General features: G+C 45.5%; 8 protein-coding genes across 8 annotated transcripts; 5 read left to right on the top strand and 3 right to left on the bottom strand.

Annotated features, from left to right (window-relative positions):
- Nucleotides 1–1,877: 1,877 nt before the first annotated feature.
- ABOM_009788 (uncharacterized protein) lies at nucleotides 1,878–3,684 on the top strand (the record flags this gene model as incomplete). Its single annotated transcript, XM_022536916.1, has 2 exons — nucleotides 1,878–1,951; nucleotides 2,058–3,684. 2 exons carry the CDS (start codon nucleotides 1,878–1,880, stop codon nucleotides 3,682–3,684), a joined length of 1,701 nt encoding a protein of 566 aa, XP_022384974.1.
- Nucleotides 3,685–3,819: 135 nt separating this feature from the next.
- Nucleotides 3,820–7,149, bottom strand: ABOM_009787 (rRNA-processing protein UTP21; the record flags this gene model as incomplete). Its single annotated transcript, XM_022536915.1, has 5 exons — nucleotides 3,820–4,401; nucleotides 4,460–5,098; nucleotides 5,158–5,370; nucleotides 5,432–6,922; nucleotides 7,027–7,149. The coding sequence occupies 5 exons, from the start codon at nucleotides 7,147–7,149 to the stop codon at nucleotides 3,820–3,822; spliced, it is 3,048 nt and encodes a 1,015-aa protein (XP_022384979.1).
- Nucleotides 7,150–8,615: 1,466 nt separating this feature from the next.
- ABOM_009786 (inositol polyphosphate kinase VIP1) lies at nucleotides 8,616–12,264 on the top strand (the record flags this gene model as incomplete). The annotated part of the gene is made up of 3 exons (XM_022536914.1): nucleotides 8,616–10,743; nucleotides 10,798–12,127; nucleotides 12,189–12,264. 3 exons carry the CDS (start codon nucleotides 8,616–8,618, stop codon nucleotides 12,262–12,264), a joined length of 3,534 nt encoding a protein of 1,177 aa, XP_022384980.1.
- Nucleotides 12,265–13,183: 919 nt separating this feature from the next.
- On the top strand, nucleotides 13,184–14,116 carry ABOM_009785 (uncharacterized protein; the record flags this gene model as incomplete). The annotated part of the gene is made up of 1 exon (XM_022536913.1): nucleotides 13,184–14,116. The coding sequence occupies one exon, from the start codon at nucleotides 13,184–13,186 to the stop codon at nucleotides 14,114–14,116; it is 933 nt and encodes a 310-aa protein (XP_022384981.1).
- Nucleotides 14,117–15,169: 1,053 nt separating this feature from the next.
- ABOM_009784 (lipase ROG1 family protein) lies at nucleotides 15,170–18,021 on the top strand (the record flags this gene model as incomplete). The annotated part of the gene is made up of 2 exons (XM_022536912.1): nucleotides 15,170–15,219; nucleotides 15,297–18,021. 2 exons carry the CDS (start codon nucleotides 15,170–15,172, stop codon nucleotides 18,019–18,021), a joined length of 2,775 nt encoding a protein of 924 aa, XP_022384982.1.
- Nucleotides 18,022–18,400: 379 nt separating this feature from the next.
- On the bottom strand, nucleotides 18,401–19,481 carry ABOM_009783 (inositol monophosphatase family protein; the record flags this gene model as incomplete). Its single annotated transcript, XM_022536911.1, has 3 exons — nucleotides 18,401–19,079; nucleotides 19,193–19,274; nucleotides 19,337–19,481. The coding sequence occupies 3 exons, from the start codon at nucleotides 19,479–19,481 to the stop codon at nucleotides 18,401–18,403; spliced, it is 906 nt and encodes a 301-aa protein (XP_022384975.1).
- A 781-nt stretch (nucleotides 19,482–20,262) lies between these two features.
- On the top strand, nucleotides 20,263–21,607 carry ABOM_009782 (protein HGH1; the record flags this gene model as incomplete). The annotated part of the gene is made up of 5 exons (XM_022536910.1): nucleotides 20,263–20,283; nucleotides 20,354–20,399; nucleotides 20,494–20,597; nucleotides 20,645–20,758; nucleotides 20,819–21,607. 5 exons carry the CDS (start codon nucleotides 20,263–20,265, stop codon nucleotides 21,605–21,607), a joined length of 1,074 nt encoding a protein of 357 aa, XP_022384976.1.
- A 204-nt stretch (nucleotides 21,608–21,811) lies between these two features.
- ABOM_009781 (putative zinc finger protein) lies at nucleotides 21,812–23,887 on the bottom strand (the record flags this gene model as incomplete). The annotated part of the gene is made up of 1 exon (XM_022536909.1): nucleotides 21,812–23,887. The coding sequence occupies one exon, from the start codon at nucleotides 23,885–23,887 to the stop codon at nucleotides 21,812–21,814; it is 2,076 nt and encodes a 691-aa protein (XP_022384977.1).
- Between the last annotated feature and the right edge of the window lie 723 nt (nucleotides 23,888–24,610).

Raw genomic sequence — 24,610 nt, 5'->3', positions numbered from 1 at the left:
ATTATTAGAATTATAATATATTTATTTAATTATATTAACTATTTAGTTAAAATCTATATCTATTAATAATAATCTCTATAATTATATATCTGATCTATTTATCTAATATTAAAGATAAATATTTCTTTAATAAAAAAAATTATTATAAAATTATAGATATATTTAATAAATATACTGTTATATATAGCTGTTATTATAAGTCTATTATATAATATTTTATCTACTAGAAAAACTATAATATAGAAAATAATTAATAGATTAATATTGATAATATTGTTACTGAAGATCTTATTAAAATATATAAAAAATATAATATTTAATTTATTTCTCTCTTTTCTCTTCTTCTCTATTTTCTATTTATAGTTTTATTATATTGTTTTCCTAAGTTATATATATTTAAATTGACAAGATTATTATTATTTTAAAAATAGCTAAATATAGTATATTAAGATATACTTAGACAATTAGTTCTACTTTTGATATTCTGCCGGTATAGTTTTACTGTCTTTATAACTGCCCTGAGATCTTAGTTAACTGTGTCCCTTGTCTTTCATTTTCACTAAGTCAACCTATCATAATCAACATTATCATTCATTCAATCAATAAAATCGGCTACATTTTATATATTATAAAAAAATACTTATACAGACCCAACTGAATTATCAGTATTAAATAGATATATACTTCTACTACAGCTGACTATCTATTTTGTCTATCTACTTAGTTATCTGCTTAATTATTACCTATACTATCTGTATATCAAAAGACTGTCGATTCAATTCCAGTACTTATCTATATTATTTTTTTCCCAGCTTTTCTTCCGGGTATCTCTGCAATCTTCTCTGGGCTTTAAAAAGACAAAAAAGTCGTGTCCCTAGACTTTATATAGACAGAACTCAGACTGTTGTTATCTTCCTGCAAACCATCTCTATATAGAAGTAGTTTTTCGGCTATAGTATCTGGGTAGATTATCAGTATTCTATATATAGAAAACTGTTTCCCGTTGGGCTAACAGGATACATGATTTATATAGACCCATTTTCTAAAAAATATAAGCAACACAGTGAGTAGATTTAGTAGAAAAGATGTATATAGAAATTTAGTATATATTGAATAGCTTTATTTTTATATATATATATAATCTATATAGTATGCCGCAGGCGGTGAGCTGTTTGGCCAATCAGAATCCCTACCCTGTGAGGTGAAATCCCCCGCGAGATGAAATTGAACCTCTTGCACGGGACTATTTCATCTCGCGGGGGTTTTACAGTATATAAAAATGGTCATTTTATATAGGATACGGGGTTGGAACGCTCGGTTACGTGGAACGCTCGCTTTCCGAATACGTTACTTTAATTTTTTATTTTTTTATAAATATTTCTGTTATTAAATTATTATATATAATTTTATATATAATTTAATAAAAAATTATCTATCTATTTATTAATTATTATTATTATTAGTTTTTTAATAAAATTTATAAATTATTAATAAAATAGTATTATTAATTAATTTAATTAATTTCTCTATTTATCTTTTTATTTTATTTCTTTTATTATTTTACGGGTGATATTACTTGTGCCCACAGGCGGGAACATAATTAGCAATGCCCAATAGAGAAAACGAAAAAAGGAAGACCTAGCTGCTTAAGCTTCTACAAAGCGTAACTCATTACCCCGTGATATACAGGACTACCCGATAACACGAGAGCAGTGGCCAGATGTCAATGTGACACAGAACAATGGGAATACCCCGTCTCACACGGCATCTACGTCCATTTGCCGAGGCTGTCTTAATCGAGGGCAGGCTGCAAAAGCGGCAGGATGGAGTTCGCCATGTCCAGTCCGTTGTAATCGACGGACCTAGTCTTGTGTACCATGTCTTTTGGCGGTTACTATCTTGGTCAGATTCGAGAGCTGGATTCCCAGACGCACAACCGACGTGCAATGAAGTAAGCTGTGGGGTTATGATCTATCTCCTGCTTCTGACTATTACCGGCGTAAACATGTATTTGATGCACACATCTCAAACATTCTGACAACTGCTGATCCTTCTAGAGAACGAATATGCTTCGACGGCGCTTTGCCGTCTGAAAAGCGACAAACACGCCTCCTTCGATTAGAAAAATCAAGGAGGAAACTTGAATTACTTCGCCTCAAACCCCAGGGTGCCCTTCAGCGCTCTAGTGGGTATAGCGGCAAGCGTGCAATCGCTCTTGAAAACGTCCTACAGGGCCGGGCCTTACCTGCGAGATATAATGATTTCCCCGAGAACCCCTTCATGGTTCCTGCGGTGTTTGAGGATCTCAAACACAGATGGAACAGAGAGAACATCGTTACTGTAGCGAGAGATGCCCTGTGCATGCAGTCGATTGAGATCAAAGATTTTCCTTGGGCGGATGTTACTATAATGGTTCCCGGAGAAGCCGATGCCTATTGTGCCTACATCGCAAAATATGTAAATTCCTCCATTCTAACAAATGATTCAGACCTTCTTCTCTATGATCTAGGGCCCCGGGGCTCTATCATTTCCCTGGACTCAATCGAGATTGTTGGTTGGGACCCTCTCAGGCCATCCGAACGGCAAATAAGAGCTACGAGTTTGAGTCCTGCATTGGTTGCTCGCCGATTGGGAATTCCAGATATTTTGCGCTTTGCTTTTGAACTTAAGACTCACCCAGATGCGGGAATGGCAGAGCTAGTCCAGCGAGCAAACAGCTCTTACGAGGGACCCGAAAACACATCGGACTATCAAACATTTATCCAAGAATACCAAGAAGGCATGCATGAGTCTGAAGCGGCAAACCCGCAACGCGTGCCACATCTTGATGCCAGGGTCTCGGAGTTGTTCTGGCAGTTTGAATGGCGACAAGCTCACATGGTCCAGGAGACCCTGCACATGTACCTTGCAGTTTTGAACGAGGACCATGCAAGGCGTTGTGCATGGGCTGAAGGCCGCTTGTATAGGACCCTGGCATATTCAGTTTTAAACGCTTCTCGCCCGGTTCCCAAAAGAGTTGACTTCATCAATGAATTCGCCCGACGGGGAGGGAGAATAGCTGTGGATAAGGTGGTCCTTGGCGATGAGAATTGGATCAAGACTGAAACAAAATGCCTTTTAATCCGCCTGAGATCAGTACAGAAGAAGGTTGAGGTTGACACAACTTTACCAGCATACTGGATCATATTTGCGCTTTGTGATCTGCATGAAGCAGATTCAAACCTTGTAACCCTCGACCATGCGCGACTGAGCCGGTTTCTTACCCTGGGACATATGAGTGAGAAATTTGACTGGAAGGATATTCAGCTCACCGCACAGATCCAGGCAGTGCTATACTCACTACGAATTCTAGGACAACTACTTGAAAGCTCAATGGATACCTGTGACAATATGGTGGAGTTGAAATCCATACTTAGCAATCTACCTCCGCTACATATGATCATGGGGCCGGCACCTAGCATGATGGATGAGACGCTGAACATGTCTTGTGTCAGTGCACTCGTGCATCGACTTGTTCAAGTCTTGGGCAAAGAAGCAACTTGCAGTGAGATTCCCGATGCTGAGTTAACAAGACAGCAGCTGTTTTTGTGCTCAATGGCTTCGCAACAGTATAAGTCTAGAGTAGGCAGCCCTAGGTCACCACGCAAGATGGACAACATGTATGACCTATTGTCCATGGAATAAGTTTACCAGCCCAAGATGTATAATTAGGATTTTTAATAGCGTTACCAACACATTGAACATAATACAAAAAAAATGAAATTCTACTTATGAACAGGACAGCGAACAGTTCGCTGCCTTGGGGCTCATGTTAACAAACTAGCGTGAAGACCGAAGGAATCCCACAACACCACGGCAATACCCGACCAATTCAGCCAGGCGCTGCCCTTCCCGTTGTTGTGCCATACTCCAGCTGGCCAATGCCTCCCTCAACGCTTCATTTTCCTCAGACTCTGAGCATTTCATCACGATATCAGTGTGGATTTTCAAGAACATTGCCATCCAGGCGTTGACAAGTTCGAAGTCCAATTTTGAGCGGAGACGGCTAGACAAGGCGAGAACAAAGTCTGACAGTTCAGAGTGGCCCTCGTATATCCGAGGATCCAAAGATCTGATCTCTAAATCGGCCTTTGCCGGAGACATAGATTTGAAATACTCGATGAAGGGTTGAAAGTTCCCGGTATCCCGGCCGGACCGTAAGAGTGTAGTGAACCGCGAGCCTGCGATACCAGCATTCATAGAATGCTGCATCTTGGCGACACGCGAGCGTTCAGTGATTGTAATATCAGCTAGGAGATTAGGATCGAGATTCTCATTAGGATTACCTTTCTCGGAAGCCGCTGGCAGAAAAAATGGTGCCTTCTCCGGGGCTTTCGGAGGGTCTTTTGGTTTATTGCGTTCCTAGAAATTGTTAAAGAGAGCTCCTAGAGGTTGGGTCTCCACAGAGAAGGCATCTTACCTTAATTAGGTCCAAATGAAGCATGGTCTGCCATTTGCTCTTGGGGATGACGCTGAGCGTGACCATATCATGACTGAGCTGTTCTGTGGACAACATGGGCCCTTCGGTGTCACTTGGCTGATCGTCCTCTAAGAATGCAGCCTCAATAGCCCCCACCCCAGTTTCACCAGAAATAGTAGGAACCCCGACGTCCGCAATGTCGGCTTCATCCAAATTTCGGGTTGATATAGGTACAAATAAACTTCTGTTGGACCAGAGACTGACACCTAGTCCATCTGCATGGGCGGTGGCTAAAAATTCGCCCGTGGATGACATAGCCAAAGCAGTGCATGTGCTGGGTACACGGAAGAGGTCGATGAGATGTCCTGTCGGCAAGTCCCATACTCGAATGATAGAATCCATCGAAGCGGCAATAATCCATTGCCCATCCGAGGAAAATGTAAAATCATTGATTTGACCTACACAACCCCAGAACTCACGAACGACCTTTCTCGTCTCTATGTCAACGACACGTATGGAAAGGTCGTCGCAGCTAAATGCAACGAGTTCGTTTGTGCTGTTGTATCGAAGCCCAGTGATAGATGTCATCGGATACCAGTCGAGCTCATCTGTAAGTGATCCTGAGGTAAAGTCCCAAAACTGAATTGTTGAGGCAACGGTTAGTCTCATACTACAGGCGAAAGGGTTTGAAATCCAACCTTCACTTTCCCATCAAGCCCACAACTGACAATTGTTTGGTTCAATCCGTCAATAGCTACCCCGGTAACTGCTTTGCTATGCTTTGCACCATTGCCTCTGCCACGACTAGGAAAACTCTGTCGGTATAAACCGGATTGCATATTAAACATATCGATACTACCTCCTGCTGACCCAACCAATGCAAAAGTCCCACATTGTGAGATAGCGACACTCTGATACCAAATTTCACCGGTTAGATTGAGACCCCTACTTTATAGATAGGATTTCACGTACCTTAACCTCCATTTTATCTCCTGTTTCAAATGCCCAACGCCCAGCCTTCTTCTTACCCCAAAACCAAGTTCGAGCGAATTTATCCCCACGATGACCTGTCAGAACACTCTCCCAGCCTGTCTTGTTTGAAGCATCCGTATTGATTGATTTTGGATTTGCCCAGATTGGACCGGAAGTTGTAACACCCATTCCTCCATCGCGATTAAGAGAGCAAGCGATGCAGATTATCTCCGGCGCTTTGAGTTCTTGTGCACCCGTCACCGTTTTCGAACCAATAAGCTTTTTTGCTTTGTGTTCCACAGCTCCTTGGGATATCTCGGTATTTTGGCTATCCTTTCGTATACTGAAACCCCAGAGACTGCAATCCTTGCTTGCGCTCAGCAACCACTTACCGCCGAATTCAGAACCGTCCGAAGCGGAAGGTAAGAACTCGAGGGTAGTAACTGCAGCAGAGTGACCGCTTCTGGAGTGAAGTGGTCTGGGAATAGGTGAAAAGGGTAGCTCGTCAAAAATCCATGTCTTGAGGGCGTTATCCTTGCCAGATGAGACCATTACTGGCTGTCCATCCAAAAATTCAATATGATTTACCCCCAATCCCTTCCCCCCCTCAGTAACTCGATGCGCGCCTCGAAGCATCCCCACAACTCTACCGCCGTTGTTCAAATCCCACATTGTGATATCTCCACTGTCTATGCAAGCTGTTGCCATGACACCTGGTCTTTGACCATCTTCGCCCGCGCCTAGGCCATCTGTCCGGAACGATATCGAGGTTATCCTTCGCGCATCTGACGAACCCACCCGCAAGGACAATGTGATCTGGTCAGTTTCAACATTGCGAATACATAGTGCACCACTCTTGTAGGCGACTGCAATTAAGGATAATACAGGAGTTGGTTGGAGCACAGTTACACCACCGGCTCTTGAAGATGATGGAAGCATTGTATAAATTTTCTTTCCTGTTTTCACGTTCCAGATATCGATGCCTCCATCATACCGTCCAACAAAAATCTTGTTAAGATAAGTTGGCATAGTGCACACTTGACCTGTGTATACTTGTTTCCCAGATGAGTCCTGAGGGCGCAGAGGAACTAAAGCTGTGTAATATTGGTATGTAGTATTTTTCCACACCTGTATGCGTTCGCTGCCGCATCCCACGACCCAAGATCCAAAAACAAGGAGCCGTACAATGGGTTCTGTGGCATCCTTGGAAGCTTCGAGGGATGCAATCTTCTTGCCACGCTTGTAAACCCAGATGCCGCCAGTGGAACCGGGCCGGAGATGCCCCCATGCCACAAAAACCTTGTCTTGCCATGCGAATGTAGCCGTAATGGTATCTGGAGTTTGAGGTCTACTGATAAACACAAGGTTTAGCCCTCGCCGTAAATCATAGGTCTGCACTGAACGTCCGACCGATGTCGTGATCTGGTAGGTTGCTTTGCCTAAACGAACTGACGAAAAGGGAACACTTGTAGGAGACACTAGGCCCAAAGTCTTACATTGAGGAATGTCAGTTACGAGATCAAAAGGGACAGGTGCATAAAGAGCGATGACTTTTAGAAGTGAAGGGTTAAGTGCTCATATATTGTCTCACGTACTCGAAACGGAGAGAAAACTTTGGACCCAACCGTTTGTGGCCCTGTTCGAACATCTTGGTCTATAATCCTTTTCTGCCTCTTCGCCAGTGGCATATCAAATGCATCATCCATGAGGGACGGCATTATATAAGGGACAATATGCTCAATTGAAGATGGGAACGCAGCTGCAGCAGGAGTTGATATAGAAAAACGGAACAAGTTTCTGAGCTAGTACTAACATTATTCTTGCCGCTTTGACGGGGTACGAAGTTTTAGGTTTTTTTTTTCTTTCTTTCTTTCTTTTCTCACGGAAAAACGGTATTAGCACCAAAGCAGATCGGTATTAGCGTTTCCCAGTGATACCTTACGGTATAGTACTAGTTTCCGCTCTGAGAGTTTAGGTACTACTCCAAAGGAAGCACCCATTTTTAGTGTGACGCATACATACCGCTTACTTAAATAGGTAAGTGTATATGTACATCGTACTTGGGCCCGGCCTTCTAAGCTACGAGTTACTATTGATACTATCCGTATGAGAGAAGATACAAGCCACCCAAGGCTAAGTCGTTAACGCGTTTGCCTTAAGGTTAACTCCAGAGTAGAGATCTGCAAGGTCCCTAGGTTGTGATAAGCGAGTCAATCAATATGAACAGGGTAGTATTTTGTATTCTGTGAAGGTTTACGGTATAATAACGGTATGTATTGTCAACACTGTGCCTACTACTGGTTCAGTAAACTTTAAGCGCACCCTGGAGAAAAAAAGAAAAAACCAAACAAAAAAAAAGGAAGGAAAAAAATATTCAGTAAAAAGAGACTCCGCTTGCAGCAAAGCATTGATTAGGATTATAGTGACGTACACTCTCTGACGTACTTCATAGATACTGCTCTTCTTCCTCTCTCTAGAACATTTAGCTAAAGGTAGAGTTAATGGCTTCCTTCAATCTAAAAGTGAGGTAGAAATGTGATCAATTTCTAGTTATCTTCATAAGCACACGACTTGTTTCTTTCCTTTTATTCTCGTCTGGGCTCTCTTTCCAAGGAAGCTTTGATAGAATCTAATACGGGTCATTAGCAAACCACTGCAAAGACCGCACCTCCGCCACCCAACCGCCCCTTTCTTACGTCCCATTTCTTCTTCTCAAGATTGTGTGCCTTGCAGAAAGCGTTCCAATTCACCCGCTACCCTCAGTTCCGTCATCAGAGTTCACGATTATTGAGACCATTGCTTGCTATCTTCAGACAGCATATAGGATTTACTTTCCCTCCTTCTTTTTTCTTTACATTTTTTTTCTTTTCTCTTTCTTTTCTCTCGAATGGATCAGAATTGTGACCGTAGTAGCAGTCGTTCCGTTGGAGTTGACTCTTCAAAAAGCAGTATTGAGAGTATTGCGAGATTAGCTACCTCATCATCAAGTGCTGGTCCTGATCAGACAGATAAATCATCAGCATCTTTGCTCTATGAGAATGCAGCGTCTGTTGCCTTGAGAGGAATACATGGCATACAGTCCCACCAAACCAAGGCCTACAAAACCGACTGCACGTCTGATAATCAAACCGCAGGGTGCAGCAATCATCCTTCCACCCGTTCTTCTAGCAGAGCACCAAGAAGAATGAGTGGAAGCACGGCTGCAAGTTCTATTAGCGAGGCTGAGCCCGCACCTCCTAGCTTAGGAAAAATTGGAGTTTGTGCTCTAGATGTCAAAGCTCGCAGCAAACCTAGCCAAAACATACTGACCCGTCTTCAGTCTAAGGGCGGGTTTGAAGTAATTGTTTTTGGTGACAAGGTGATCCTCGACGAAGCTGTAGAGAACTGGCCCGTGTGTGACTATCTCATTGCGTTCTTTTCAGACGGGTTTCCATTGGACAAGGCTATTGCATATGCGAAACTCCGAAAGCCGTTTTGTGTGAACGACTTGCCGATGCAGAAGGTCCTATGGGATCGGCGACTTTGTCTGAGGATATTAGACAACATGAGTGTTCCTACGCCCAAGCGGTTGGAAGTTAACCGAGATGGTGGTCCAACACTGGAATCTCCTGAACTTGCCCAGCACGTCTATCAACTGACTGGGGTCAAGCTTGAAGGTCCCGAGGACGGCACCGGAGGAGGTCTCTTTAGGACGAAGGACGTGGCAATGTCTGATGATGGTGACTCATTAATCGTGGATGGGAAGGTATTTAGAAAGCCGTTCGTTGAAAAACCGGTCAATGGGGAGAATCATAATATTCACATATACTTTCCTAACGATCAGCAATACGGTGGCGGCGGCCGGAGGCTCTTCCGAAAGGTTGGAAATAAAAGTTCTGAATATGACCCAGGCCTCGTTATTCCTAGGTCAGTTACGGAAAATGGTTCCAGCTATATTTATGAACAGTTTGTGAGGGTGGATAATTCCGAGGACGTCAAGGCCTATACTGTCGGCCCAGACTTCTGTCATGCAGAAACTCGGAAGTCACCCGTAGTCGACGGACTTGTCCGTCGCAATACCCACGGAAAGGAGCTTAGGTATATAACAAAGTTAAGCAGGGAGGAGGCAACAATTGCTTCTAAAATATCGAACGGGTTTGGCCAGCGCATTTGTGGCTTTGACATGCTTCGTGTTGGTGACAGAAGCTACGTGATTGATGTTAATGGCTGGAGCTTCGTCAAAGATAACAATGACTATTATGACAGATGTGCCAGTATCCTGAAAGATATTTTCCTAAATGAGAAGCGCAGACGTGAAGGGAGCCTGGAATCCGAATCTTTCCACCAAGATTCGAACCATTCATGGAGGCACTCTGTGTCCCACAGACACACATTGAAGACCCTGTTGAAATCTCCCAGCACATCTAAGCTCCATGGAAGTCCTCCGAGCCGCAAGAGCCCCGATAATGATCTCTCGGAAAATACCGTTCCAGGGCTGCCTGCCTCTTCCGCGTTTGAGGGGCTAGATAATGGGAATAGCCATAAAAAGCCGAGCGGACGAGAAAGGGTTTCGTTCTCAGGAAGTTTAATTCCTCAAACTGCGAATGCATCTGTCACGTCAACAGATTCGATTGATGACGCCCCTCCTCCACCCCCAGCTTCCAAACACTCGTGGAAGCTGAAGGGTATGGTAGCAGTCATCCGGCATGCAGATCGCACACCGAAGCAAAAATTCAAATTTACTTTCCACAGCCAACCTTTTATTGATCTCCTGAAGGGGCATCAAGAAGAAGTGGTCATAAAAGGCGAGGCTGCACTGGCCAGCGTTTCTGATGCAGTTAAGGTGGCAATGGAGCGAGAACTTGAAGATATGGATAAGCTCAAACTGCTCCGCACATCCCTAGAGAAGAAAGGTGGTTGGCCTGGGACAAAGGTTCAAATAAAGCCGATGTTTCGTAAGCGGAAACCAGAAGAATCCCGTAAACAGGAGGCCTCCACGGTTCTAACGAAGCCTGCCGAAGGCACCCAGGATACGCCTGGGTCCCATAGTCTTGGTGAAGCGCCAGGAGGAAATGAAGATCTAACTAGGACACAGACTCGGAGCGACTCTATATCCGGTGCCACATTCTCGAGGTTTTCCGCTGCAGAGAACGATCTCATTTTAGACAAGCTCCAGCTTGTAATCAAATGGGGCGGCGAACCAACCCATGCAGCCCGCTACCAATCTCAGGACCTCGGTCTTAATATGCGCGACGACTTGAAATTAATGAACAAAGAAGCTTTGAATAAAGTTCGAATATTCACGAGCTCTGAGCGAAGAGTGAGTACTAGCGGTAAGTCTACACATTCTTATGCTTAGTAGGTAGCCAGCTAAGCGAGTCTCATAGCTCAAATCTGGGCCTGCTCTTTCCTTGATCAAAAGGAGCTTCCGGACGATTTCATACAAGTCCGGAAAGACCTTTTGGATGACTCGAACGCCGCGAAAGATCTCATGGACAAAGTGAAAAAGAAGCTGAAGCTGCTTTTGCGAGAGGGATCCGCACCCTCACAGTTCACATGGCCCAAAGATAATATCCCAGAGCCTTCAGTCGTCCTCGCTACGGTTGTTGAGCTTATGAAGTTTCATCGGGATGTTATGAGGCACAATTTCCGGAGACTCGAGAACTCGCCGAGCCGTCCGTTCAAACTATACCCCCATAATGATGATCCTTCCAACACACACGGCGAGCTTTCTCCATTGGCTTCTATTCAGGGACGTTGGTGCACTGGTGAGGACCCTATGCTTTTCAAGGAGAGGTGGGAAAAGCTCTTCGCCGAATTTTGCGATACGGAGAAGGTCGACCCTAGCAAACTCTCCGAACTATACGATAGTATGAAATTTGATGCTCTCCACAACCGGCAATTCTTGGAATGGGTGTTTATGCCTCCAGACACCGACGATGATGCGGAAGGTGACGGTTATTCCCATTCGAATAGTGTGACGCGGAGCACTGTTGTCGGGGATATCAGGCCAGGTAACGAAGATACGAATCATGAAAGGAATGAGGAGCATGCGGACAGTTCAACGTTTGTGCATCGGTTGGGGCTGAAGCGACGAATGCATGCATTTGAATCAATGCCGCATTTCAGGGCCCTGGATGACACCTACGATCACTATTTCAAGTTATATCCAGGCTCAAGCGCCAAGAAAGCCAAGCTGGATAGCAGGCTATCCAAATTGAGAGAGTTGTACAAATTGGCGAAGGTTCTTTTTGACTATGTCACTCCCCAGGAGTATGGAATTACTGATACGGAAAAGCTTGAGATCGGTTTATTGACATCTTTACCATTACTCCAAGAGATTGTTAGGGATTTGGAAGAAGTCCAAGCCTCTCCAGATGCCAAGTCCTTCTTTTATTTCACAAAGGAGTCTCACATATACACCCTCCTGAACTGCATCCTGGAAGGTGGTATTCAGACTAAAATCGCTCGGCGGGCTATCCCCGAGCTAGATTACCTGTCTCAAATATGCTTCGAACTCTATGAAGCTAAGGATTCCGAGTCATCGACGAATTCTTACTCAATTCGCATTTCGATCAGCCCTGGGTGCCATGCCTTTGATCCCCTTGATGTGCAACTCGATTCGAGACATGCAATCGGTTGCGCCCCTAGGCGAAGCCTAACCGCCCACCAAGATTGGAAGAATGTTATTGAGACGCTCAAAGCGAAATTTGACACGTAAGTTTATCCAACGTGTTTGTTGTATACGGGGTTGGCGCTGACAAATGTTCCTGTTCAGAGTCAAGCTCCCGAAAACATTTATTGCAGTGAATCTAAGCGATAAACATGTCCCTATCCATGAGGAGGGATCTTGACCATTCCTGTATGTTACATGCGTCCAAATTTTGTCGGCAGCATGCGGCTTTTTCATCGTTATTATAATCCAAAGCCATGAAATATTGACTACCGTAGATACCGCCAAAAGCGAAGGCTACCTACCTACTAGTTAGCAGCCTGCGTAGTGATTAGGTCACGCTATTGAGTACTTAGCGATTGACCAATTGCAGGATTTAGTAACCCTTTGGTCCTAGTTGTCAAAGAAAGAACATTTACCCCACCAGACAGTAAGCATAACCTATTGTAATCTATTCAATATTTCTACTTAAGTGTTTGCTCACAAATCTCACTCCTTTTACCGCTTCCATCAGGAATCCAGCGTCTTAGATCTTATCAGCGGTTGACATTACAGTATTAGATAAGGAAACAAACAAACAAAGGCAGAAAAAGCTAAAGGTGGAAGTAGAATATTCCTCCTACTTCTTAGTCTTTGATGACGCAAGCAAGAGAATCCATGGCCCAACCACCAGATCCAAGTCAGTTCCGTGCTGATCTGATTGAAGATTATGTCCGGTGCCATAACCAATGGAATGAAGTAACAGTCCCTATTGATGACATGGTCTGTGTTCTTGCCGGAGCTGTGTGTTCTGAAGTTGGCTATAAATTGTTGTTTCTTCAGAGAAGTTCTGAAGATATCAATATAAAGGATTCGATGTGTTTGGAAAGTATCCAGCTTACATCTCTGTCACCCGCATTGCGTTCCCAGCACTTGTGCACAGAGCTCCCTCGTCATTTGTGCTCACACGAAACTGAAATCCATATAATCGTATCCACAGCATCGGGAACAGGGGCTGCCAAGAAGTTGTACAAAAATATTCTACAACCTTTCCTATTGCAACTTGGCATATGTGATTACAACGTCCACGAAACTCGGTCCTCACAGACTATCACCGAACTATGCAAGTCACAATTTCTTCCTCGCGCCCAGGCGGGCATCCATCAAACCATCATCCTCCTCTCAGGGGATGGGGGAATAGTCGATGTAGTCGACGCGATATACAATACCCCGTGTCACTCAATCACCCGGCCCATCATTGCCTTGGTCCCAACAGGAACTGGAAATGCAATGCTAGTTCCCTGGGACTCACGCCATATCCAACATCCTGGTTGAAAGAGCTTCTGCGAGGAAGACCAAAGCCTTTACCGACCTTCGGTGCCAAGTTTTCACCCGGCGCGCAATATGTCACCGAGGAAGGCCGTGCTCGGTCTAGTATAAGTGCCAACCTCAAAACTAAGTATGAAGTTCCGAAGGTACATGGTGCGGTTGTTGCAAGCTGGGGCATACATGCCGCCTTGGTTGCCGATAGTGATACCACTGAGTACCGCAAATTCGGTGCTGATAGGTTTAAATTGGCTGCAGAGGAACTTCTCTTCCCTCCAAGTGGTACCGAGAGCCATAGATATGCCGGTACAATTAGTCTCACCAGATGGGATAGTCAGGCTAACAGCAAATGTGTGGAGACCATGGAGATCCAAGAACACATGTATGTGCTGGTAACGATGGTCCCTAGACTTGAAAGAGATTTCGTGATCTCGCCCGAGTCTGTTCCATTAGATGGTCGCTTGAGAATAGTCCACTTTGGCCCGGTACCTTCTGAAAAAGCTATGCAGTTGATGGCCTCCGCATATCAGGGAGGTCAACATGTGTCTGATAGAAGTGTCTTCTACTCGGAGATTGAGACACTTAAGATTATATTCCGGGAGACGGATGAGAGGTGGAGGCGGGTGTGCATTGACGGCAGAATCATTGCAGTCGAGTGTGATGGCTGGATGGAGATATACAAGGAGCCAGAATGTCTATTGAACATCCTGACGTCCGTTGGGTTTTAAATTCCTGGCTTTAATGTCTTGATTTTCAGCGTGTATGTTTGCACGAGAACTTCCTCCCCTCTCGCCCTTTTATCATTAGACAGCTATTCAAACATCTCTTGCCTTTCATACTATATATATTTTCTTCCCTGCCTTTTCACTGATTCTGTCTTGAAGGCATTTGATCTGCGTTTGTTATATCCATTGATCAAACCAGTAATAAACCAGGCTCAGTTCAGTGTTGTACTGTGATTACTCTAGATACTTGGCACGCTGGTTGCACTACATGTACAGAGTATACAATTGGATTCTTGCCTCATCTGGCGTCTGATTAAACATTCTTGGGACGCCGTGGTCGATGAGTGGATCAAAATGACCATATATGAAGAAATTGACATTGTGTGTGGGCTAGTCCTAATTATACGTAGTAGAATTAATTATTCGTAAGTGTGTTTTTGTCACCACTCAATACAACTGATATACATACTCAGTGTAAGATATCTACACCGTATAGTTTAGTCAATCTCAAGCTGAAAACACTCCGTCGTACTGATAGTACGGAGTAGTACTGGTACTGAGCAAGTTTCTCTATACCGGGGGTTTCCTCGTCATGATTGGCTCCTGGTAGTACGTAAGTGTGGGGACAACCTTGAATAAGACGCAACTAGTAACTACTAGTATTAAGTAGTACAGTACTTCCTAAGTCCCTATTTACAGATAACCTCTGTACGAAGTACCATGAAGTCCTCCCTGTTTATCCTCGCCCGCTATCAACAATTGATCAGACCCTTGATACAACCTCCAACGCTAGATACACTGCTAGCATCACTTGCTGAGGACCATAGACTTCCATGCATGTGACCCAGAAAACCTTCCCCCAACCGACAGCCACCTTGACCAGTCCTATGATGGGAACAGCTGCGTCTGGTATCGATGCTTATCAGCCCTCGAACTTATCACGCTTCACAGATACCAGATCGAGGACAACAGCTCCACAGCAGTGAGGATAATCCGAGATTTTGTTCGCTTTTCGGGTGGAGCACTAGTTCTACGAATGAAAGGCGAGCCGCCGAAATGCTATTGATTCACCAGACGGGCAGTGTGCGTGTGGGTGAGGTGGTCAGGTCTGTTGCCATCACTATGATAGCCTTGGTCAAGCCCTTCCTGTTCGCAATACTGACCTTGAAATTGTTGTAAACAGGTATACTGTAACGTACACACCGGCAGCCGACACCGCCAGTCCCATCCCAGGGGAATTATTTGTAAAAGTTAAGAATACATCCGCAATTCCCCTCCGAGCTGCCTACCTTCATGGCCCATATACCCTCTATACGTCTTGCTATCCATCCACATTCGACCCAAACGTCAAACTCGATCAGCAAGCCACCGAAGGTATTCCGCAGTTTGAACCTTATCTCAAAGCTGGGGGCAGTTGGAGTGCCGTCATCACCGTGCCTCGACGTCTTCGTCAAAAACAAGAGGTCGCATCTACTGAGCCCGGAAGTCACCAGAAAGTAACGTGGATCATAGAGATATTATCCCAAGTAATATTTTCGAGTACTGCATCCGTCAACTTTGAGCTTTTGGTGGGCCGCGACCAAAAATCAGTGGAGGTGTTTTCTTCCGGTGCAGCATCAACCACTGGGCTTCAAGCAGCCCAACTAAGTGACCACTGGTTACACAATGCGAAAGGCAAGCAGGTGTTTGCTACAAATGGAGTGTATTCCAGAGCTGTAACGTTGCAGATAGATAATACTGCGAGCCTCTGGAACACGCCTGCCTTTCCTTCGTCCGACAAAAGCTGCGGGGCGGAAAAGGATAAGGGGGTAAGCGAAGACAGTCCAACAAACAATGCTGAAGCATCGACGAGATCTAGCGAGCCAGTTGATCAGTCGCAGAACAACAGGCGTAGAAAGAAAATACATCTCGTGGTTCTGACCCATGGCCTACATAGCAACCTTGGTGCAGACATGCTTTATCTCAAGGAGAGCATTGATACTGCAGCCAGAAAAGCTAAGGAACAAGCCTATAATGCTCGCCAGAAACATAAAAGCGAACAGAGAAGCAACGATGATGATTATGATGACAACGACGATGATGAGCAAGTCGTTGTTAGAGGATTTCCCGGAAATGCAGTCCGTACGGAACGCGGGATTCAGTATCTTGGCAAGCGTCTCGCAAAATATGTCTTGCTATTGACACACCCAGACCAGCCTTGCAATCCTTGTCACAATGCAAAATCAAAAACCCTACCGAAATCTCTCGCCCTCTGGAGGAATGCGGCGGGGGAGTCCCCTAAGGACCATACAGCTTCTGTACCAGGGCCAACCGGAGGGGGCCATGCCTATCGAGTCACCAGCATCAGCTTTATTGGCCATTCTCTTGGCGGGCTCATTCAGACATATGCCATTGCATACATCCAGAAACATTCTCCTGAATTCTTTGATGTGGTTAGGCCCGTTAACTTCATCGCCTTAGCGACTCCTTTTCTCGGCTTGAGCAATGAAAACCCTATGTACATCCGCTTTGCCTTAGACTTAGGTCTGGTTGGTCGGACGGGCCAGGATCTAGGACTCAGTTGGACAGCGCCTCGAGTGAGAAATGGCTGGGAAGCTATAATTGGTGGGAAAGGCAATCCTGCTAAATCACAAGGTCAACCAGATGCTGGATCAAAACCCCTATTGAGAATCCTTCCCTGTGGTCCTGCACATGAAGTTCTGGCGAAGTTTCAACACCGTACAGTCTACTCTAATGTAGTCAATGATGGGATTGTACCTTTGAGGACTTCTTGTCTCCTTTTTCTTGACTGGAGAGGATTAGAACGAGTTGAAAAGGCACGGAGAGAAAATGGGATAGTTGGCACAATGGCTGAATGGGGGTGGGCCGAATTGACTGGCGCAAATTCAAAATCGCCACGGACGGCTCGCTCTGGTACAGAGTCAGAATGGAAGGATACTGAAGAGGAAATCAATAAAGCCCACAAGCACATACCAACAACGCAGACAACCTCGCATAGTGTTACGACGCCTGCCAGTACCCCGATACCTCATCAGCCATCGGATCAATCCCAACATTCAATTTGGCCTAATACGACGATAGATGCAGCTCCAATGGACAACCAACCTGTAACCTATGGCCCCTTGAGCAATCTCTTTACTATATTCCGGTCAAAAGAAGCTGTTAAAATATCCTCTGGGCACAAGCAATCTAAGATGCTTAAACGTAGCCAGACACTTGGCGCATCCAGTGGTGTTATACAGGGGCCGCCGTCTCCTTGTGCCCCTACCCATGAATCATTTGTCGATAGTCAACTGTCTGACGACCATGGGCTTTATGCGCCACCAAAGACTACCCTTTTTGAGTCAGCCAGTGATCTTCTCATGCCACCCCTTCCTCCCATTGAATTTATAATTGATCCTACTTCAAGACCTCGGACCATTTTCCATGACCGGGTCTATAGCCCTGAGGACATACCTCCTCCCTTGACTCCCAAGAGACGAACCTTAACCTTTGGTTCTTCTCAAAGTAAGGCCTCGAAAACAGGGCCATTTTCACCGGATGAATCCACGCATCGTGACTTAAATGAGAGCGAGAGTGGGCTCAAAGTCGAAGAGAAGATCGCCAGAGCTTATCATCGAGACTTAACGTGGCGAAAAGTGCTCGTTCGTCTTGAACCAGATGCACACAACAATATCATTGTTCGACGAATGTTTACGAACGCGTATGGTTGGCCCGTGGTAAAGCACCTTGTTGATACTCACTTTGGGTATACAACTGCGGCCCAATCTGAAGATGATTCTGCGAAAAGGGTAGAAAGGGCAAAGCCACTCGCAGTCCCAACAAATAGCTTAGCTGAAGAGGTGCAAGGACAGGAGGAACCCCCTATAGATGAATCGACATCCGCACGAGAGCTCCCAGGCAGCTGAATCGTCGGGGTTGGTTCTGCTGACTAGCCTAGGCCCAACTTATCTCAATCCAAGGAAGTAGGCTGAGTTCTCTGTGCAAGTGGAGGTTTGTGTCGCGGATCATGCCTAGTTTATTATTTCACCGATCTATTTTGTGCGATTTTCCTCAGGCTCTGTTCATTGTATGTACATAAATAGACACAACGGGGCATCCTCCCCTGTATATGCGTTCGTGGATAGTAATAAATCATTGGTTTCTCAACCTACAGCTGGAAAACTTTCCCCTTTCTCCCTCACACCTAATCTCCTGCTCCCTTCCTGTCCCTTCTTTTTTAAACGGGAAGACCTGATCTTTGACCAGCCGTATTGCTGGTAGGCTTGTGTCAGTACGACGGATACATCAATACTCAAGCCTCCCTTGAACATTTCCCCAGAATTCCTCAACAAGCTCCCTTTGACCAATCTGGCTTGGAGAAGCTCTGACAGCAAGGTAGACTCTTCCGTCTATGGTGGCCTGCCACCCGCCGGGATTACCGTCAACCATGATACCACCGGCCTCGGTGAGGATAACCCAGCCAGCACACACATCCCACGCCCAACAACCGCCTTCCCAGTACAAGTCAAGAGTGCCAGCGGCTACCGCACAAAGATTGAGTGCAGCCGAACCCATGCTACGCATCGAACGAACCATTGCACCGCCCTCATCTTTGGATTGGCCGAGCTTCTCCAAGGTTCGTACCTTTGTTTCCCAATTCCTCCCCTTTCTATCAGATCCCCATTCAACACCGATAAGAGAGTTCTGCAGGCTTTGCAGTGGCTCGAGGTCTATTCCCTTGAGTGGAAGCTTGACACTACGGTTCAGGAACGCCCCTTGGCCACAAATGGCAGAATAAAGGGTCTTATCGAATGGGTTGTATACGACACCAACCACGGGAACCCGGTCAACGGCGAACCCAAGAGATACACATGCATGGGGGAAGCCATGCACGAAATTAATTGTCCCATCGATGGGGTCAATCACAAAAGTGGGGGCGGTGGTCAAGGGATGACCTGGGTCATATGTCTCTTCTCCATGGAACCTAGCGATGAAGTAAGGAACGAATCACTGCTATAGAGTAATATATGATGACTTTCCGGACAATCTCATGGGGGCCTAACTGGGAAGGGGGTGCGGAAGGCATGGTATACATACAGATAATCTGGGTACTTCTCCTTCAGCGCTGTAGATATCATTTCTTCAACCGCACGGTCATATTGAGTGACAAGATCCGCACCTAAAGTTGTGAGTCATGTTGGTTTACCCATCGCATATTTGACTGTCCAGGTCTGTGCATACTATTCTTCTTCGATCCAATGCCATCCGTAGTGGGGAGAGCACCCATGATGATTTCTCCAGCTTTGTATGCTATCTCAATAAGGTAATCATGGATATGATTCAGGTTGGGCAAGCCACTAGGGGCTGTTCTTGTTTCTGGTCTCATGTCTTGGAATGGGGCACTTTTGGTTGTAGACTATATGTATAAAGTATATATGTGAGAAAACTAGATGGCGGGAATACCCAATGTGGGAATGATGTAGATAAGAGATAAAAGATCCGAATATAGGAGTGTATCTCCTCTTGACTTAATTTTGCTAGTTCCGGTGCAGTGGGCAGCAGTCAAACAAATACAATTAGCAGGTACAAAAGAATTGAGGCTGGGACCCAAATCCTAGGATGGGAGGCGCCGTGCCGCTCTCTCGTATTTCATTTAGTGTACTGATGTGTGCATGTGGGGATCCTGTACGTATGTACAGGATCGGATTAAAGTGAAAGACAGCAGCTTACTTGGTGTAATTAAGATGGAGCACTGATCATCAAATACGTGTTCCATTTAAAGTTACTAGCTCTATAAGACGGTTTCTTTTGGACATTTTCTCCTTCTGCCTTTTCTTTTTTGTAAAATAAATATAATTAGGGCAAGAAAAAGACAACCCCGCCTTTGTGACGTCGTGAGGGGTAACTCTGATTTATTATAAATATATTTATTATATAACTATATCAGAATCCAATTGGAGTTACGCCTGGAAACCCCACAATTAAATTAGCTCCCAAAAAAAAAAAAAGAAAAGAGAGAGAGAGAGAGAGTGAGGATTGTTGATACTCTCCAAACACCGCTTGCTACTCGAGGTACGGTCTATCTATATTTTCATTCAGGAAAATATATGTATCCATCTTAAATAAATTTACCACTGGGTTAGCTATACACCTGGATAACCTTCAACATGCCTACCGAGTTGGAGGAGGTTCGTTTCCCTGCACCCTGCAGCAATGCTTGGGCTCAGCTTGCCTAACGAATATCTCATTGCACTTCAGCTTGTCGAATTTCTTCATCATGGAAATACTCAAATCAGACAGATCGGTAATAGGGACCCTCTATAAACCTGATGAACAGCTTGGAGAATCAATTTCCCTCGTGGGACCATTTGCGGATGTTTTATAATAACCTGCTCTAGCCTGTGAAAACCTTGTTGGTTTCTCAACTGCCCAGCCGAACTTGTTCAAACGCCATCAACTCCTGCCAGTGCGAGATTTGAAGCTTTTGGTGCGAGATTACACTGTTAGTGCCCACCCGGTCGAATACTGGCCAGGCCGCTTACTGAATAGCCGATCGCCAAAAATGCCCTGACAATGCTCATCAACCTCTCGGCTGACCAAGAGGTGTTGGCCAACCTTGCGGATGACGATACTTTTCTCGAGACCCTCTTTACAAAGGTGACGGTGAGTTCACCGTACTCGACGCGGGATGACACATGTCCTAACCAATAAATGCGTCATTAGAACATCAAGGAGCCGAATGCGGATGATGTGTCGATGCTTTTCGCCAATTTGATCAAGTCGGAGAAAATGAAGAAACTGCTCACCCTAAAACGAAGGGTCCCAGAGCCGGTGTCCACTTCGCCGAATGCTATGGATCAGCTGATGGATTGTTTCGTGAAAGGTGCCGAGGGCGCCCTCAACAAAAACGCCACCTATGACTACCTGTCTTATGTGTTTGCAGACTTGTCGAAGTCTAAGGAAGGTCGGGCGTATTTTACTTCGCGCCAGGAGTATGACGATGTGGTGCCTGTAACAAAGCTTACTGTTTTCACCGAACATCAGAGCTCGATTCGGAGAAAGGGAGTTGCATCAACAATTAAGAATGTCGCGTTTGACATCCCATTTCATCCCACCCTTTTCGCTGAAGATGAAGGCAATCTCCTTCCTTACATACTGCTGCCGCTAGCAGGCCCGGAAGAGTTTGGCGAAGAAGAGACACTGACGATGCTACCAGACCTTCAGCTGCTACCTCCAGACAAAAAGAGGGATAGCGACAATAGCATTATTGTAACCCATCTTGAAACGTTACTACTGCTAACAACAACTCGGGAAGGGCGAGATAGAATGAGGGAGGTACAGGTCTATCCCATAATCCGAGAATGTCATCTGAACGTTGATGATGAGGATGTTCGAGAAGCTTGCGACAGGCTGGTTCAGGTCTTGATGCGGGACGAGGAGGGAGAAAATGCTGGACAGCCTGGAGGTACGGCGCGGGAACATGATGACCAGCAGGTGGTAGAGCTCTTTTGAGTCGGTGAATAGTGGGAGTTGAGTTCCTTTACTTCTTTCCTTGATCAAATAAGAGCTCTTTGTTAGGAATTAATTGGCAGAGTGGAAGGATTTCTATTTGAACACCAGCAGTGGATGCCACCTTAACGGCATTGAACTCGATGTTAGAATAACAAAGGGAACAACAAACGGAAAACTAATTCATGACAGAGCTAAAGTAGGGTTTCAACAGAGGCTCTTTTCATTGAAAGGAAGGGTATCAAGCAACTCAACATTGGTTGTATCTATTTCGCATTGATTCATTTGCCCCTGAGCAGCCGAGTCCCTCTTATGGATTGCATTTGGACCACGGAATTGCATTGAGTCAAAAGTCACCCCGTAGGAAGCGCCTGGTCCTTGGCCGTCTGCAATACGCAACATTCGTCGCATCGTGTTTGCAGCGAGAGTAGCTTGTCGATGAAAACTCTCGCGCTGTGTCCGCTGCTTCTGGGCAGCTGCCGCGGGGCATATGAGTCTGTTATAAGCACGAATTTCACTCGAGAAATCCATACCGCGAGTGCAGGACACTTGCTCATTTTTCAATCCTGCGAATGTGGTGGTTCCACAAGGTTGTTGGTTTAAGTTATCTTCCGCTTCCGCAAGCAGGTCCTGACCTACATGGCCATTGTCTGTTCGCCATTCCCATCCGACTCCTGGAATTTCTTGAACTCTACGTATGATGATCTGAGCGCGGGAGAACTCTGCTCTAATAGTCTCCAGGCCCTTGTCTGTGACAGTTCTGCCTACATTATGGTTGTGTTCGAAGGGGTCCTCAATTGCTATCAGGAACCTGAGCCGGCGTCCGTGCTCGTCAGTCCTCGCAGTGTTCCAGCCTTTCTCCAGCTTGGAAAGTATGCCACCATGCGTGCGAATCGAAACAACGTTTTGGATCCAGTTGAAAGCGCCTGAGGGCGTAGTTTTGCATCGGCTTCCATAGTATGCGAAAAAGCCACGAAGCAGCTCGCCGGCGGATTGTCGATTCCCATAAGCCATATTATACCAGGCTCGTCTCCTAAGTTCGGTCTCATTCTTGAGAAAACGGACATCATACTTGTTAGGACCTGTAGTGCTAGAGTGTCTAGGTGACAGCTGACCAAGAAGCTGAAGATTAGGAACCAAAGGCGGGTCTACCACGTTCATCAAGTAATGAATGACCATGAGAATATAGCCATACGAACAGAGTGTTCCACGGTAGGGACTATTGATTTTTCGAGCTTTGGCCCACATCTTCACGAAAACGCCGACAACACGGACCCTCTCGTCGCAGAGGGCGTAACGACGAAGTAATTCGGTATTGTATAGTACCAGGCGCCCAGAGAAATTAATGTCACACTGAACCCCTAACGAAGATAGGGCCTCCAGGTTTGTAATCTGTTTTAGAAAATGATGATTATTCTGTCCACGGCTTTCCATCTTGAGAGAGTTTAAGAGTCCTTGGGAAGGAGTTTTGTACAATTTGACGATTGAAACCCTGGCTTTTTGAATTATCCGAACATCGAAGCCGGCATCAAGAAATGCGTCATACAAAATCTGAGGACACCTTGCTTCTACACCTTTTGGGAGCACTTCACTGTGGGTGGTCATCACTAGGTCAAGGTCAGCTCCAGGCAATGCAAAACCATTCCGCAGACTGCCGAAGCATTTGAGGTCAATGGCAGTATCTTCAATTGTATAGCCATGCTGCTTGGAATGCCGTTCAAGCGCTTCGCGGGCGATGTTGGTCAGTAAAGTCCGCAGGGCTTCCTTGCTGCGAAATTCGCTAGCTAGTGAGCCGAAGGAGGGCACTCGGGCTGCCAGGGAGTTCAGATAGTTTATCTGAAGTTGAAATCGCCTGCAAGGGTCAGACTGTTGATCACCGAATCGGGTCCTGGGGGCATGCGAATAGGAATAGCCAGCTGGATTACTTGCGTGTGCAATCTCCAGAACTGATTGGTGGTGCACAGGGTATGTGTCAGCCTTGTCATTCATCGTGCACTCTTCAACATGGCTCTTTGAATAGAACCCTCTTTGACGATGAGTCGAACTACTAGTGCTGACCTCGATATCGTAATGATTCGCATAGTGGCTAGCGATTACTGCCTGCTGTTGGGATAACAGTTGCGTACTGGCATGGCTTAGCATACCAATGACATGACAAGGCAGGTGGTCCATTCTTGAGAATATAGGAGTAGCGATAGCAGACCCATGTGCAAGGTCGTGTCTTTTATCAGTCATAATGGGTGCCGCGGATGATTCACAATGTTGAGCGATCTCATAGGCCATACTTGACCGATGTTAGTCAAAGTGCAAGATGATAGATAGTATGGAATGGAGAGAAGGGGCTATAAGATGGAGCTTTTCATGAAGTGAGCGATACAACTGCCAATACTGACCGTCTTCTAGCGCCGGAGAAAAGGTCAACCAAGAGAAGTGGGATATAAATGGAAACATGGGTGTATATACTGTGAGAATGATAACGGGCTGGCGGGAAGGAGCATGTTGTGAAAGGGATAGAGATTCATTCTCGGTCTTTTTTTTAACTTCTTGTCCTCATTGTTTTCGAGAAAACCTATAACTTGTCCCTCAGACTACACAGTAAGCGAAATTGATCCACAGTGAGAGATCAAGTGAATGGGTGGCAGAAGTTGAACTGTTGGGCGGAGTGAGATATACCAGGCATACTACGTACTACGTAGTCCCGTCTTACCATACGGAGTACGGAGTATATACTCCGTACTGTAGGTGGTACTGTAAATCTCTCAGAACTCCGTAGCGGTGCTTACCTAAGTAATCAGTCCATTTCAGCAGAGGCACTCCACTCCGCTGCTCCATCAATCAACATTTGCCATCTTCATCTTTCTTTGACAACTCCTTTAGTACCCAAGACAATCCTGTCTTTGGTCAAATACCAAACTGATCTCTTTCCTTGATATGTGTGCATCGTGCAAGCAGGACTTTTACGATCTAGGTACATGTATCTCGGAAGGAGCTTCACGTGTCTGAAAA

Source organism: Aspergillus bombycis, assembly GCF_001792695.1.
Source record: "Aspergillus bombycis strain NRRL26010 chromosome Unknown contig00116, whole genome shotgun sequence".
In the NCBI taxonomy this organism is placed as follows: domain Eukaryota; kingdom Fungi; phylum Ascomycota; class Eurotiomycetes; order Eurotiales; family Aspergillaceae; genus Aspergillus; species Aspergillus bombycis.
The sequence above is the reverse complement of the archived record's forward strand: the minus strand, read 5'-3'. Positions and strand labels throughout refer to the sequence as shown.